Source organism: Coregonus clupeaformis, unplaced genomic scaffold (assembly GCF_020615455.1).
Source record: "Coregonus clupeaformis isolate EN_2021a unplaced genomic scaffold, ASM2061545v1 scaf0954, whole genome shotgun sequence".
In the NCBI taxonomy this organism is placed as follows: Eukaryota; Metazoa; Chordata; class Actinopteri; order Salmoniformes; family Salmonidae; genus Coregonus; species Coregonus clupeaformis.
The window spans coordinates 24,394-39,751 of record NW_025534408.1 but is presented as its reverse complement, the minus strand read 5'-3'; the positions used below and the strand labels follow the sequence as shown (position 1 = coordinate 39,751).

General features: G+C 40.8%; 2 protein-coding genes across 2 annotated transcripts; one reads left to right on the top strand and one right to left on the bottom strand.

Annotated features, from left to right (window-relative positions):
- Window positions 1–4,192: 4,192 nt before the first annotated feature.
- On the bottom strand, window positions 4,193–9,100 carry LOC121570039 (tRNA N(3)-methylcytidine methyltransferase METTL6). The gene is made up of 5 exons (XM_041881486.2): window positions 8,528–9,100; window positions 8,317–8,451; window positions 8,056–8,226; window positions 7,821–7,962; window positions 4,193–4,516 (listed from the first exon to the last, which is right to left on the bottom strand). The coding sequence occupies exons 1-5, from the start codon at window positions 8,828–8,830 to the stop codon at window positions 4,362–4,364; spliced, it is 906 nt and encodes a 301-aa protein (XP_041737420.2). The 5' UTR covers window positions 8,831–9,100; the 3' UTR covers window positions 4,193–4,361.
- A 42-nt stretch (window positions 9,101–9,142) lies between these two features.
- On the top strand, window positions 9,143–12,416 carry LOC121570040 (ELL-associated factor 1). The gene is made up of 6 exons (XM_045217174.1): window positions 9,143–9,552; window positions 10,164–10,258; window positions 10,411–10,547; window positions 10,671–10,849; window positions 10,964–11,209; window positions 11,339–12,416. The coding sequence occupies exons 1-6, from the start codon at window positions 9,450–9,452 to the stop codon at window positions 11,383–11,385; spliced, it is 807 nt and encodes a 268-aa protein (XP_045073109.1). The 5' UTR covers window positions 9,143–9,449; the 3' UTR covers window positions 11,386–12,416.
- The last annotated feature ends 2,942 nt before the right edge of the window (window positions 12,417–15,358 follow it).

Here is a 15,358-nt window from a genome sequence, read left to right as displayed (position 1 = left end):
ACAAGATAGACCTATTGAGCTATTTCATTAGTTTCACTTCTTGTTAGATGCGTTTGTCCCATCCTGATTCAGATACCATGTGACCCAGATATACTAAATATGATTAGATAGGCAAATAGCACACATTCACGTCATCAGTGAAGGACCCTTATCCTAAGACACAGTTCTGTTCAACAGCCCATTTTGTTCATTAACCTCAGGCATATAAGAGGTCCTTATCAGTGCTGCAGTGCGTGATTAGGCAGCCGTGGACAGTAAGGTGACTCAGCTACAGTGCGTAAGTACAGGGTACTCAGACACAGCGCTGCCTTTAGGGTTGTTCCCATAGCTAGAACAGGAGGAGAGCATCTCTGCAGTGTGGGAGTAAATCCAGGTATTACACCCTCTTTTTCTCCCACACATACAAACACACACCACTTGGACCTGTATTCACACAGGTTCAGTCAACACAAACACAGCTGCTTACTTGCTCCTTCTCTCGCTCTCTCTTTTTTTCTCCCTCTCTCATACCCACATCCAGACATCCTTGTTTTCATTCCCCATGCCCATCAGAGGGGAAAAGAGAGAAGCAGAGGATGGCAGGCATGCAGATTGAGGGGGGTGATTGTTTTGACAGTTATGTAACTCAGACTGTCTGTCTGCTCACCTTAAAGCCAGAGAACAGACCAGTTAGAACACCAGTTCACTGCCAGTGTTAATAATGGGACACGACAAGGGGAGGAAGAAAATCAACCAGTCAGGAAAACCTCAATGACTTTTTCCACAGCGCTCCAATCTGATGGGGTCGTGTCCCGTTCGGAAACCCGTCTAGTCCTTGGAATACATCCGCTACCCATTCACTGACAAGAGAATCACATGCCCCATTTAGGAGGAGAATCAAATATATTGTATACAACCTACTTATTGTATGTAGATGGCTGTGATCAGGGGGGAGTGGGAGTATACAGTATATCAAGAACCAATGTGAAATCAGGATTAGTATTTCAATAGGTATTCATAACTGCATAGACTACATTGTTTCGCCAATACTTTTCAAAACCATAAGCACCAAAAAGCCACATCTAGGACTGTGAACACATTATTATTTATTTTTTACTGAAACCAATATAAGTCAATATCATTAAGGAAGGGATCCCTTCCTAGGTAATTACAGAGGAAACAGTGTACTAGCCTCATCTCACAAGAGTTTAGCTTCCCACATTACATCACTGTAACTACTATTAACATCACAAGGACATCTACAGTAGTCAGCATGTTCTGTCCACCCAAAGGAACGTGTCTGAATAACAGGATATGTCAAACCCCTCCAGATAGAAGGTACTAGAAGGCTATGACCTCTTCAGTGCTCTCTTCCACTGTGGAGCAGAGCTGACCTCAGCCTGAGCATGTGCGTGTGCGAGAGACTTTTCTACAGGAAGTGCCCTCTCTATAAAGGAAATGACACAGCAATATAAGAGAGGCGGATCTTGGCATGGTCCTGCTTAGTAGGGCGGAACGTTCAGAACATTGAGAATTGAGATGGATTGTGTAGATCGGACAACGCTGATAGATATGCACTATATTTGATCTCTGAGACACACTGAACATTCTGCCATTTGAATAAGGTGAGAGTGAAAAAGAGAGGGGGAGATAAATATGTAATCATACGCTGCAATCCCTCCTATCACATTCCTCTTATGCAATATCATCACACTCATGAGGGCTCCACTTCACAAAACATTCCAGGTACCTATAGCGTCTTCATATACAAAGGATCCTAAGAGGCTGATAATGATCACTTAGTGCTGTAAATGTTTAGGGGAAAAGTGCCAAGTGTTATAGCAGTGGGTGAATGTGGACTGGATTACATTAAGAGAACATTGTTGGGGGTAGAGGTTCACAATAATGATTTGCCTGGACCATCAGTAAGAACCCTCGTCACGCGACAGAAAGATGGGCGCCACTTGTTTATGTGTGTGTATGTACAGGAAGGATCAGGGTGTGTACCTGTATCCCGAACATTACAATGGTGACAGGTGATTAGTAATGAGTGATGATGGGGACCTTGAATAGGACTGGGAGCACCTGTGTACTCCCTCAATGACTCATTGTGTTGCTATAGACTTCCTATTGACAGGATATGGAAATGGAGCGTACTGTGCTTATTCACTATCCACTGGTCACACACTGGTTGAATCAACGTTGTTTCCACCTCATTTCAATGAAATGACGTTGAACCAACGTGGAATAGACGTTGAATTGACATCTGTGCCCAGTGGGTAGGGTCGGTCTGACCTAGGCGCTGCACTGATTATCTGATCTATAAATCAACCCAATTTGTAAACAAATGATAAATCCCTTTCATAGAGATTAATGTCAGTGAAACTGTGCAAAGCCTTTCTCTCTTGTGGACAGACGTTAACATAAAGTAGATGCAAGATTTTGGTTCTGGGTTGCCGAAATCATGCTCAGACCCACGTGAACCTACCTGGTGATATAAAGAACCCTTTTAAACGGCAGTGCTTTGCCATCCTCTACAGTATCAGTAAACCCTGTATAGGCTATAAAAAAGCCAGAAGGGAGCTGGCCTTTGAGCCCCAAGTGTCCAGCAGACAGTGTCTGGTGGGGTTGCGGCATTTCACTGAATGTCAGACTCCTCATGTACTGTGGATCTAGCTGCCCTCACGTTCCTGATGATGTGAGAGGAGTGACACGTGTTCCCTTGTCTCATCTCCCAAAGGTGACATGGCACAAACCCACACTGACCCATCCCACTGCTGGAAAGGGTAAACGCGTGGTGGGGTCAGTTCCACATGAAAAAATACACACAAGAAACCTGCACGTGCACCTGCACATAAGCACACACACAGAAACGTGCACACACACACACACACACGCCCAGATAGGACAAACACCTGTAGAGGTCTTTGAAAAGGTGACATGTGAGTAATAATTTCAGGTGCTTGCTGGTGACTCATCCTACCACAGGGTCAGGGGTGACTTTGTGGTGTCACAGATGGGTGCATTTGGAGGGGGGACTGAAAAAAGAGGTGGTCTCAAAAACAAATCCAGATGCTCGTTGTTCAGTGCCTAAAGACATAAAAGCAGAGGTATTCTCGTATGTAGTGGCAACTTAAAAATATAAGGAACTGTTACTGTTGCGCTAAAACAAATCCTGCCCACTCAAAATCATTAGGTGCATAATCTCGGACACCAAGAACTACATTCTTGCATAATTGTGTCAGATATGTTACATGCATCTGTCCACGAGAGATTATTAGGTGCATGACATCTACATTAAACCATCACGTTTACATTTTTAGAAGTCAACATGGGTTTGCCAAGTATGCACATTGTGTATGAATGCTAGGTAAACGTGATAAATTGGAAATAGAAAACAAATTGAGCAGGATAAAAAATATGAGACAATATTTATTTTGACTGTAACCAAGGAGCACTTGATGTTACATATTTTATACAGGTTTTGTTGCCCCCTTGTGGTAAAAATAAATGTGATTGGAAAAGATGGCAGCAAAAAATAGTATTGGAACTTTAACAACTCTGAAACTACACAACCAAACCATTCTCTCTAAGAAATTCTCCATCATATACACATATAGTTTTATCATTGGTGTAAAGTAACTAAGTAAAAATACTTTCAAGTCCTACTTAAGTATTTTTTTTGGATTCTGTACTTGACCATTTTATTTTTTATAACTTTTACTTCACTACATTACTAAAGAAAATATGTACTTTTTACTCCCCTACATTTTCCCTGACACCCAAAAGTACTCGTTACATTTCGAATACTTAGCATGACAGGAAAATAGTCAAATTCACATACTTATCAAGTGAACGCGCAGTCATCACTACTGCCTCTAATCTGGCGGACTTCACTAAACACAAATGCTTTGTTTGTAAATTATGTCTGAGTGTTGGAGTGTGCCCCTGGCTATTGTTAAATAAAAAATAAATTGTGCTGTCTGGTTTGCTTAATATAAGGAATTTGAAATTATTTATAGCATTTACTTTTACTTTTGATACTTAAGCATATTTTAGCAATTACATTTACTTTTGATACCTAAGAATATTTAAAACCACATCATTTTAGACTTTACTCAAGTAGTATTTTAGTGGGTAGCTTTCACTTTTACTTGAGTCATTTTCTATTAAGGTATCTTTACTTTTACTCATTCAAAGTATGACAATTGGGTACTTTTTCCACCACTGAGTTTTATTAATAAAAAAGCATAATCAAACAAACGGCACTTGATCAGCAATACGGCAGTGTAGGCTTTTGTCCAATGATATCCGTTTATATATGAAGGTTTCAGTCCATTTGTGCCTTTGAAGGTTTCAAACATTTGTTGCGGAAAGGGACTTCAGGAGCTCTGTAATTGGTCTGGCCTTCGGAACTTGCTTTGAAGGAACACCCTGGGCACACAAAGTCCCTCCTTCTTATTGACCGTTTCTCGTAGCACGTACTCATTGGTTACACTCTCGAACCCCGCCCCTCTGAACAGGTCAGCTAAGAGCTCTGAAACACAGAAGGTTCAGATGAAAAATGTATAGATTGTACGGAGATTGTGACAGCCGGTTAAATGGCGTCCCTTGACAAGGCAAGAACAAGATGTATGTCAGGAGACATGCAGTATTATCATCAGGAGAGTTAGACTTGGAATACGGAGGAGGAATGGAGGGAAAAAGAGAGGCAGAGGAGGTCTAAGAGAGAGAGAGGGAGGAAGAGGGTGAGCTTGAGTCGGTTAAAAATGGCAGAAATAAGGGAGATGGTTTGTTAAAGGAGAATGGTAGAAAGTGTAAGCAGAGTGAGTTGAAGACAATAGGAGAAATGGAAGTGAATGAGGGCGAAGTATCGGAGGTGGTAGGTGTGGTGAAGTTCTCGGGGCCCGAGGCTTGCACCGAGGGTCAGGATAAAGATGAGTCTGTGACAGTAGGAGTGACGTTTTTGGAAAAAGTGGACCCTTGCCTTTTGGCTGATCCATTTGTGGTTTCAGGTTGGGTGAAAACAGAGTTGGGTGCTGTGGAATCGGTGAGGGTAACCAGAAGTGGTCTAGTGATAATTGTTTGTGTTTCTGCTGGTCAGAGGGAGCAGGAGCTCCGTGTTAAATGAATGGGGGCAAGATATGTGAATTGTTTTGCTCTCAAGAAAAGGGAGCCATTGAAAGGAGTGATTACTGGGGTAGCGGTAAATGTGAAAGCTGACCAACTGAAGGAGAAGATTCCCGTGTTTGTGATGCTCGTCGTTTGGTGAGACGCAGACAGGTTGGAGTGAGTGGAGAAACAGTCGAGTCATTGTCTGTTCTTTTGAGTTTTGATGTTGAGTCTTTGCCCGACAAAGTGATATTAGGATATATAAGTTATCCTGTACGAGCTTTTGTGCTGAATACATTACATTGTTACAGGTGTCAAGCTTATGGGCATGTGGCAGCAGTGTGTAGGAGGGAGGTTCCTAGATGTGAGAAGTGTGCAGAAGGGCATAAGACCAAGGAATGTGTAGCATTGGGGAAAGCAGTGGTATGTGTTAAATGTAGGGGTGCCCATGCAAGAGAGGCAGGTTGAGGTTTCCAGGGTTAGAGTAGTGCAGAAGTTGTCATATGCTGAGGCAGTGAAGAAAGTAGAGGAAGATGGGTCAAGGTGGAGGGATCCTGAGAGGAGTGGTGTGAGTAGTAGATATGTACCAGTACAGAGGGATAAACCAACAAGTGATATACACTACCAGTCAAAAGTTTGGACACACCTACTCATTCAAGGGTTTTTCTTTATTTTTACATTACAGAATAATAGTGGACATCAAAACTACGAAATAACACATATGGAATCATGTAGTAACCAAAAAAGTGTTAAACAAATCAAAATGTATTTTATATTTCAGATTCTTCAAATAGCCACCCTTTGCCTTGATGACAGCTTTGCACACTCTTCACATTCTCTCAACCAGCTTCATGAGGTAGTCACCTGGAATGCATTTCAAAAGTTAATTTGTGGAATTTAATTCCTTCTTAATGCGTTTGAGCCAATCAGTTGTGTTGTGACAAGGTAGTGGTGGTATACAGAAGATAGCCCTATTTGGTAAAAGACCAAGTCCCTATTATGGCAAGAACAGCTCAAATAAGCAAAGAGAAATGACAGTCCATCATTACTTTAACACATGAAAGTCAGTTAATACGGAACATTTCAAGAACCTTTAAAGATTCTTCAAGTGCACTCGCAAAAACCATCAAGCGCTATGATGAAACTGGCTCTCATGAGGACCGCCACAGGAATGGAAGACCCAGTGTTACCTCTGCTGCAGAGGATAAGTTCATTAGAGTTACCAGCCTCAGAAACTGCAGCCCAAATAAATGCATCACAGAGTTCAAGTCACAGACACATCTCAACATCAACTGTTCAGAGGGGACTGTGTGAATCAGGCCTTCATGGTCAAATTGCTGCAAAAAAAACACTACTAGAGGACACCAATAATAAGAAGAAACCTGCTTGGGTCAAGAAACACGAGCAATGGACATTAGACTGGTAGAAATGTGTCCTTTGGTCTGGAGTCCAAATTTGAGATTTTTGGTTCCAACCGCAGTGTCTTTGTGAGATGCGGTGTGGGTGAACGGATGATCGCCGCATGTGTAGTTCCCACCGTAAAGCATGGAGGAGGAGGTGTTATGGTGTGGGGGTGCTTTGCTGGTGACACTGACTGTGATTTATTTAGAATTCAAGGCACACTTAACCAGCATGGCTACCACAGCATTCTACAGCGATACGCCATCCCATCTGGTTTGGGCTTAGTGGGACTATTATTTGTTTTTCAACAGGACAATGACCCAACACACCTCCAGGCTGTGTAAGGGCTATTTTACCAAGAAGGAGAGTGATGGAGTCCTGCATCAGATGACCTGGCCTCCACTATTCTCCGACCTCAACCCAATTGAGATGGTTTGGGATGAGTCGGACCACAGAGTGAAGGAAAAGCAGCCAACAAGTGCTCAGCATATGTGGGAAAAGCATTCCTGGTTATGATGGTTGAGAGAATGCCAAGAGTGTGCAAAGTTGTCATCAAGGCAAAGAGTGGCTATTTGAAGAATCTCAAGTATAAAATATATTTTGATTTGTTTAACACTTTTTGGGTTAGTACATGATTCCATATGTGTTATTTCATAGTTTTGATGTCTTCACTATTATTATACAATGTAGAAAATTGTATAAAATAAAGAAAAACCCTTGAATGAGTAGGTGTGTCCAAACTTTTGACTGGTACTGTATGTTTCAGTAAGATTGGATTTTTGGCATTTATAGCAATGGTTATCAAATCTACTGCAGGGATGGAACGTAAGTCGCAGAAAATAGAGGTTGTGGTGGCAGCTACGGAGAGGTATTTTGGTGTGCAAGACTTGACATTGGAAGAGTTACAGGGTGTGTTAAGTGGCGATGTCCGATCCTTTCAGGCTGTTGGCCTGAAGTAGGACTAAATAGATTTAAATAGTGGAGTATGATATTTTTTATTTATTTTTAATGTTTTGTGAGTGTAGTGTTAGATGATAGGGTATTAGTATTATTATTTTTTTGTATATTTAAAAAAAAAGAAAAGTATAAGGGAGTTAAACTCCAGTCTAGTAGGTGGCGGTAATGCAACATTTATTGGATGCCAACTGCCGTTAAACCTCATCGAAGAAGAAGAAAAATGTATAAACAGAGAAAGAGTCCCATAGAAGAGACCGACTGCTTACTGCTTGTGCGTTATGTGATGAGAGAAAGAAAGAAAGACAAAAAAGCTAAAAGAACTACTACGAGGGAAAATGTAGGAGAGGAAAGAGAAAGAGGAATGGACTGACCTTTGGAGAAGAAATAAGACCTGGTGCCGTCCTGCCTGACGTAGAAGTTCTCTCCCAGTTTGTTTCCGGCCTTAAACCTCATCATGGCGTGGTCATACAGGCCATAGTCCCTGAACAGAATGATGCCCCCTGGCTTCAGAACCTGACACAGAGAATGTCAATTCAGTCACGAGTTATTTTGAGGGTGTTTAAAGTGTTTACTGCAGTTTCATGCTTTTCCTCAGCCCTGTCTCACCCTGTAAATGTTGTCCAGAGCCTGCTGCATCTTGTCTGGGTGGATGGCTGAGAGGACGAATATGAGCGTGGCCACATCCACACTGCCCACTGGGACATTACCCCTCAGGTCATCTTTAGTCAGGTCACACTGGAACGCACTGCAGCGCTCAGTGCAGTACAGGGGGTGTTGCTGAGGACAAAGAGAAAATGACTCTGGACATCAGGGTTGTTTTGTTAAAAGTCTCACTAGCTCCGGGTCATTAGTGGTACATCTTCTTACCTTCACAAACTCCACAGCTCGTGGTGAGAAGTCACAGGCATAGACAAAGATGTTGAGGTCTTCCTCCAGTAGTGGGAAGATGCAGTTCCCAACCCCACAGCCAGCTTCAAGCAGGACCAGCCTCTGGGCTTCAAACTGAGAGAGAGAAACGTACCATATTGAGATGCACCCCTAGTTGGGAACCTAACAACATCCCACACCATCTTCTTACCTCAAGGCACACTTTCAGTTCTTCAAACTCTCTGGTGGTCCAATGCCTATCCTTGAAAAAGTTTGTAGTGTTCCTTTTGTAAAACAAGTCCCAGTTTTTCTGTGCCTCCTTTTCCAACTTCATCTGCTTGAAGTCAGACACCAAAGTCTGGTCACCTGTCAGTTTCTCCATCTCTTTCTCATTCAAAGTCCTGCCAGTAGATGTTTTGCTTTGGACTGGTTGGGTAAGACATGGCAATCTGTCTTTGGGTTCCTCTCCAGGGAGTACAACATTGGCTGTGTCGTCTTGCTTTGATAGTGCCATAACTTGCACTACTGTAGTTAACGGTAGTAGCTAATAGCAGAACTTCCTTGACATTCTCAAATCTATTATATTTCATCAATCCATATTAAATGATCCAGCTAATATTAATGGATGGTACTAACACATTATAGTGATAGATAGACTGCTAATGAAAATGCACGAAATATTTCCACATACATTTTTAATGAACGCAAATGTTCCAGAAATGTTCTAAGATTTCTCGTGTGGCATGTAGTCTTCTTCGTCCGTGTGGGAACAGTGTTTGATTACGATGATTCCGGCCTGTTTATATCAGTCAGTAAAAACGTTGTACTTATTCGTGTGAGGTGAAATTATTATTATTATACTAATAGATAATAATACATTGTTACTAATTCTAAGGTACTAAATATGCTGATTTGTGGGTGTTTCTTTTGGAGTCAAACCAAGCAGGGTTTTCAGACCCTATCGGTGACATTTCAGCACTGGAACAAAACAGGGAAATAAGTGGTCATGTGGCGTATGGATTGTTTTGCTGAACAGCTTAGCTAGCTGCATAGCTAGCTAAAGTAGCTTATCATTAAATGTTATAAAGCAGCATATTTTAAATACATGTGAATCTTAAACTTCCAGCAGAGTCATGAATGGGAGTACAAATCCGCTCTTGGACAAAGAAGAACATGTTTTGAAGCTCGGAGAGAGCTTTGAGAAGAGGCCAAAATCGTCATTTCACACCATCAGATGTTAGTAGCCAGACAATATTTTTAGTGATTAAGTATAAATGTGTAAATATGTTAAGTTTATTTTACTATACCCAACTTTAGTCACGCCTTTTGGTAAGTTAGATAATGTTAGCTAACTATCTTCGTCAGCTAGCTAACGTTAGCTAACAATATAGCTAGTTACTGTTAGTTAGCTAGCTTGATTACAAAAAACTAATGGGAATCAGGTACGTTACGAGCAAAAATATTGTAATCAGATTACAAATACTTTTGAAAAACTAAGTAGCGTAGCAAGGTGATTACTTTTAAATTCAGAAAGGATGTTTGCGAAAAAATACATTAACATCTTTCTATTTTCTCAATGACATTCAATTGAGTACTGAAAAAAGGCGCAAGTTTAAGGTTGTTCCACCTGAGCGAGTCTGACCACAAATCAGAGACCACTATGATGACACACCAAATGCGTTTAATGTGTCCTTTTTTACTTCTTCTAATTCCTCTTAAGGGGAAAGTAATCAGATTACGTTACTGAGTTTGGGTAATCCAAAAGTTAGGTTACTGATTACAATTTTGGACAGGTAACTAGTATTTCTGACTTTATAATTACCTTTCTCACTCTTTCACACTTGTAGATGATTTCAAACCAGCTTCAATTGACACAAGCTGCGAGGGAGAGTTGCAAGTCGGTAAAGGAGAAGAAGTCACCATCACATTACCTCACATTCCAGTAAGAGTGGGTGTTTTTTAGTCATTGTTACTCAGCTGTGGTCTTTTGCCTCTGCTGTACAATGACAAAAGTTAATTCTGATAACTCCACTGCAGAAAGATGAAAGCAAACTGTGTACTTGATCATGATACTTGTTCTTGTGCTGTTCTTAGGGCTCTACACCACCCATGACAGTATTCAAAGGGAATAAGCGGCCATATCAGAAAGACTGTGTTCTTATCATAAATCATGACACTGGGGAGTACATGCTGGAGAAGTTGAGCAGCAGTATCCAGGTCAAGAAAACCAGGTGAGGGGGTTAACCAAAACATTGTCTCAAAAATACATAGTAACAATTAACTTGTGAATTAAGAAATGTGTTTTGCAGATCATTTGTGACAGTAGATGTGCAGCTGTTGACTTGGTTTTTCAGAGCGGAGGGCAGCAGTAAGATCCAGGCCAGGATTGAGCAGCAGTCGGTGCGTGCCACTGCCCCCCAGCCTCCAGCGCAGTTCCGTGCCCCCACTAAGCCTGGTGCAGGGGCCAAGACCTCCCCCTCCCCTTCCAAGGACAACCCCTCCCCTGAGCCCCAGCTAGATGACATCAAGAGAGGTGAGCCTCTTCATGTTGCCACAACTTTTACCATGTGATCATTCTTGTTTCTCGATTGACTTTGACTGTGTACTGACTCTATTGCCTCTGTCGCCCCCTCCTGTCCTGGCACAGAGCTGCGAGCGGAGGTGGAGGTTATTGAACAGATGAGTAGCAGTAGCGGCAGCAGCTCATCTGACTCGGCCAGTGGCTCTGGTAGTGGGGACGACAGCTCCAGCAGTGATGGGGAGCATGACGCCCCTCATCCCCAACCTGTCCCACTCCCTCTCCCCCACATCCAGCCCTCCCCCAACCGTAACCCCATGGCCAACGGAGGAGCAGACAGGCAACCGGGCAGCAACCAGCTGATGAACACGCTCAGTGAGTACCAGGGCTGGTAGGGCCAGTGTAGCACTCTACTTTGGGGGGACTACTAATAATTTATCTCTCGATAGAGGTATGTAGGTGGTGGTTGCAATGTAGTAATGTGTGTTGTTTGTGTGTCCACAGGGAATGACCTCCAGTTGAGCGAGTCAGGCAGCGACAGTGATGACTGAACTGCCTCCAGTCTCTCTCCTGCTCACTCTCTCTACCTCTCATTATCACACCATCTTGCTCCCTTCTTTCTTCTCTTTGCCTGGTGCCATTTTTTCATTGCTGTGGTAACTGACCCAACTGTAAAACCTGGTTTTATTGTATTTTTTAAATCTCTGAGAAGCCGGCCAACCTGGAGATTTAATAGTGTATTTTTGATTAGCTGTATATTTTGATTTGTATTAAGAATATATATATATTAGAATGCATATACATATTTTCTGTAGTTAGAGCTCCTAGTTGTATCAACTTGTATCACAAGTCTTTGTTTTCTTGTTTCATCACAGGGGGAGGGGCTTATTTGGACTATATCACCCCCAGCCTCCCTATTTATCTGCAAATCAAAAGAAGGCACTGAAAGCATTTCACCCATTCCATGTTTTTATCAGTATCATGACACTTTCAAAATCAGTCTTTTAAGAGGCAAGGATACAGCTCACATTGATCTAAGCTATAGATGATACTAAAGGACATACTCATATTTTTTTACGTAGCATCAGATTCTAAAGTTTAAATTTACCACTTACTAAAGGTTTTAGCTGGAATATTGACCTGTTCTGGTGAACATCAGTAACAGGTAATGGTAGTAAATGAGCCTGGGTCAATGCTTTACATGTCAAAGCACTTTAGTTTAATTGTAATATCACTTTCAGTAGTTTCCACCTAAAATATTTTGCATTGCTTTTAACAGCACCTAACCAACACCCAGTACTTAGTTCACCATACCCTTTATCGCTGATCTACTATTTCCACATCTATCATTTGACTTTCTGATTCTGTCTCACTCAATAGCTAGGTTTCCATCCAATTGGTGACAGATTTTAATGCGAATGTTGTAAAATCCGTATAAAAACAATATGTGCATATTCCCACCAGAGATGTTTGCATCAAATTGACTTGTTGGGGATAACAGTATGTGCGTGATGACTTATTGCACATAAAAACAACTTTTGCGATTGAATTCCCATGTACCGAATAAAAAATACAAGTTAAATGGGTTTCCATCGCATTTTAAACTCTACTGAAGAAATGTTGCATTATATTGCAAATCTCTGGTGTTGGCACGTGCGCTCTAGCCAACAGCTCGCAGATAGGCAAGTCTACATGATGAGATTGTTATGGATAAGAGCGTGATTATTTTTTATTTGTCAAGCATCGATCACATTTATTGGAAAGGCGCATCAAGCTCATCACAGTGCACTTTCACCACCCTTCATTTATTTCATTTAGCCTAATAAACTGCATGCTTTCCCGAGTTGTAGTGGGAGGATCACGCAATATCATCACGTGACTCCAAATTTACTTCGATATGATAGTTATGTCAATATAAAGGCGTTTCCACCGTCTTTTTTCGCATAATTAAATTTACAGACACAAAAAGATCCCACCTTGTCTAGCGTATTTAGTTTAGTCGACATTTGGAAAGTTTACCGACAAATGTGCTGTTTCCATCAGGCCTGTAGTGGCATTTCTTTATCCGACATGAACCTTACTCGCATAAAAAGGTTGGATGGAAACGTGGTTACTGGGCCAACCATATATCACTGTCCCAAGTTCCCAATTATATATCACTGGCCTAGTGTCAGACCAGTGTAGACATTTTCAGACGTACCAAAGAAGCAAAACAAGACTCTGAACAAGTAGTGACACTGAACTTCTATTTTTACTTAGACATGAGTCTATTTTCATCAGACTTTGAGTTATTCATAAAATATAACCGCTGCAATAAATTGACCACTTGTTTTTTCATCAGTTCCATAGATTCAACTGATTTGGAGTGATAGCAGTCACATTGGATCACATCTTTTAATTTAGCAACTGTTGTGACAGTGAATATAATTTGATACTCTATATCATGTGCCCTATAACAAAACAATCCCTAGTCCAAAAGTCATAACAAATCGATAAAAAGGGTTAAAACAAATATCTTGATGTGTCCTCCATAGAGATGTGACATTGTGGTGTATCCCTGCCATAGTATCCCACTGGGCACATCACGTAATTTCAACGTGGAAATGTGGGTAATATTTGGTTGAGACATTGATCAATGAGATTTCAACCTTTATTCACCCACTGAAAGAGACAGCCAGAAGTTTGTTGAATTTCCATTGTGTTATCACTATGCTTTCAACCATTTAAAAGCACAACAAAGTTAAAATGGTAATACAATGTCAGATATTTTGTATTTATACAACAATTTAATGTGTTATCACTGTGCATACTCTAATAGCGCGACCAAATGACCTGGATTGCAGTTGAGATTACATTAAAAACACATAGTGCAAGTGATCAATGGTGTTCGACATTCTGCGCAGATTATTATAGCAATTGTGAAGATCTCCACAGACCTGCGGTGTTTGGATGCTATCTTGGGCATGCACGCTTTCTATTATTACATAAGAAGACATGTATAGTTACTGTAGGCTAGCTTCAAAATGTGGCCATGGTGTCACGACTTCAACCGAGGCTGACTCCCTTCCTTGTTTGGGCATGTTTCGGCGTTCGTCGTCACCAGTTTACTAGCTACTGCCGATCCCATTCTCATCACTCCACTTATCTTGTCTTGTCAATCACACACACCTGGTGCTCATTCCCCTAATTAGTATGTGTATACGTGTTCCCTCTGTTCCCCTTGTCTTTGTGAGTGATTGTTTCATTGTGAGAGCGAGTAGCTCGACTCTTCCATTTGTTATTGCTGGGTGCGTTTTATTTATGTAAACGGAATAAACTCTGGACTTCGGTGTTTTACCTCCTGCGCCGGACTCCTTCATTCACACATGGATGTGTGTTACTCATTTTAAGGTTGAATAAATACTGTTACATTAGTTTGTAAGATAGCCTTAACTTTAGGCTATTTACTGTATTCCAAAAGGAAACCAAATATCAACATTTTAAAGGATATCTAATGCTTGGATGGTTTCATCTGAGCCACTTGCTTAATCCTATTCTTTAACTTTTATTTTTGGTTTAGTTGGAGAGGTGAATCCAACATATCATTTGTTAACCTGTGGACAAGTTAATAGGCTATTTACTGTATTGCAAAAGTTATATTGAATTGTGTTTGGTTGTCAACACAACCAAATATCAACATTTGAAGGAGATGTATCTTCTGATTGGATAGTTCCATCTGTTCCACTGACTTAGTCTGGCTTTAATTCCAGTTTGTCTACAAATTAATTATTGATATGTTGGATTCATGTCTCCAAGAATCAAAATGAAAGAATAGGATCAAATCAAAGTTGAAGTGCATTTAAGGTTCGATGTGGTTAGTCCTATTCTTTAACTTTTTTGGTTGAGATGGAGACCTGAATCCAACATATCAATAATTAATTTGTAGACAAACTGGAATTAAAGCCAGACTAAGTCAGTGGAACAGATGGAACTATCCAATCAGAAGATACATCTCCTTCAAATGTTGATATTTGGTTGCATTGACAACCAAACACAATTCAATATCCAGTTTGTCTACAAATTAATAATTGATATGTTGGATTTGTGTCTCCATCTCAACCAAAAATCTAAGTTAAAGAATAGGACTAAATCTAATCAAACTTTAAATGCACTTTACATAAACTTTGATTTGATTTAGTCCTATTCTTTAACTTAGTCCTATTCTATCTAGTCCTATTATAGTCAGTGACAAATATCAAAGCTAAGCAGGGCTGGGCTTGGTTAAAACCCTGAATGGGAGACCAAATGAATAGCTGTATATAGATCAACTCTCCAATAGGAGGTGCTGCCCAGCTTAAAGTTTTTTTCCTGATAGTGGATATGTCGTTGAAGATCTGACGTTGTTTCAAAGGTACAAATTCAACATATTTTATACAAGGTTTGTCTATGTTGAAAATTGGTTACATTGATGAAATTCCACCCTCAAAATAAGTTTACATTGATTACTTTTTTCAAATCCAATGTATTTTCCACGTAGATTCCATG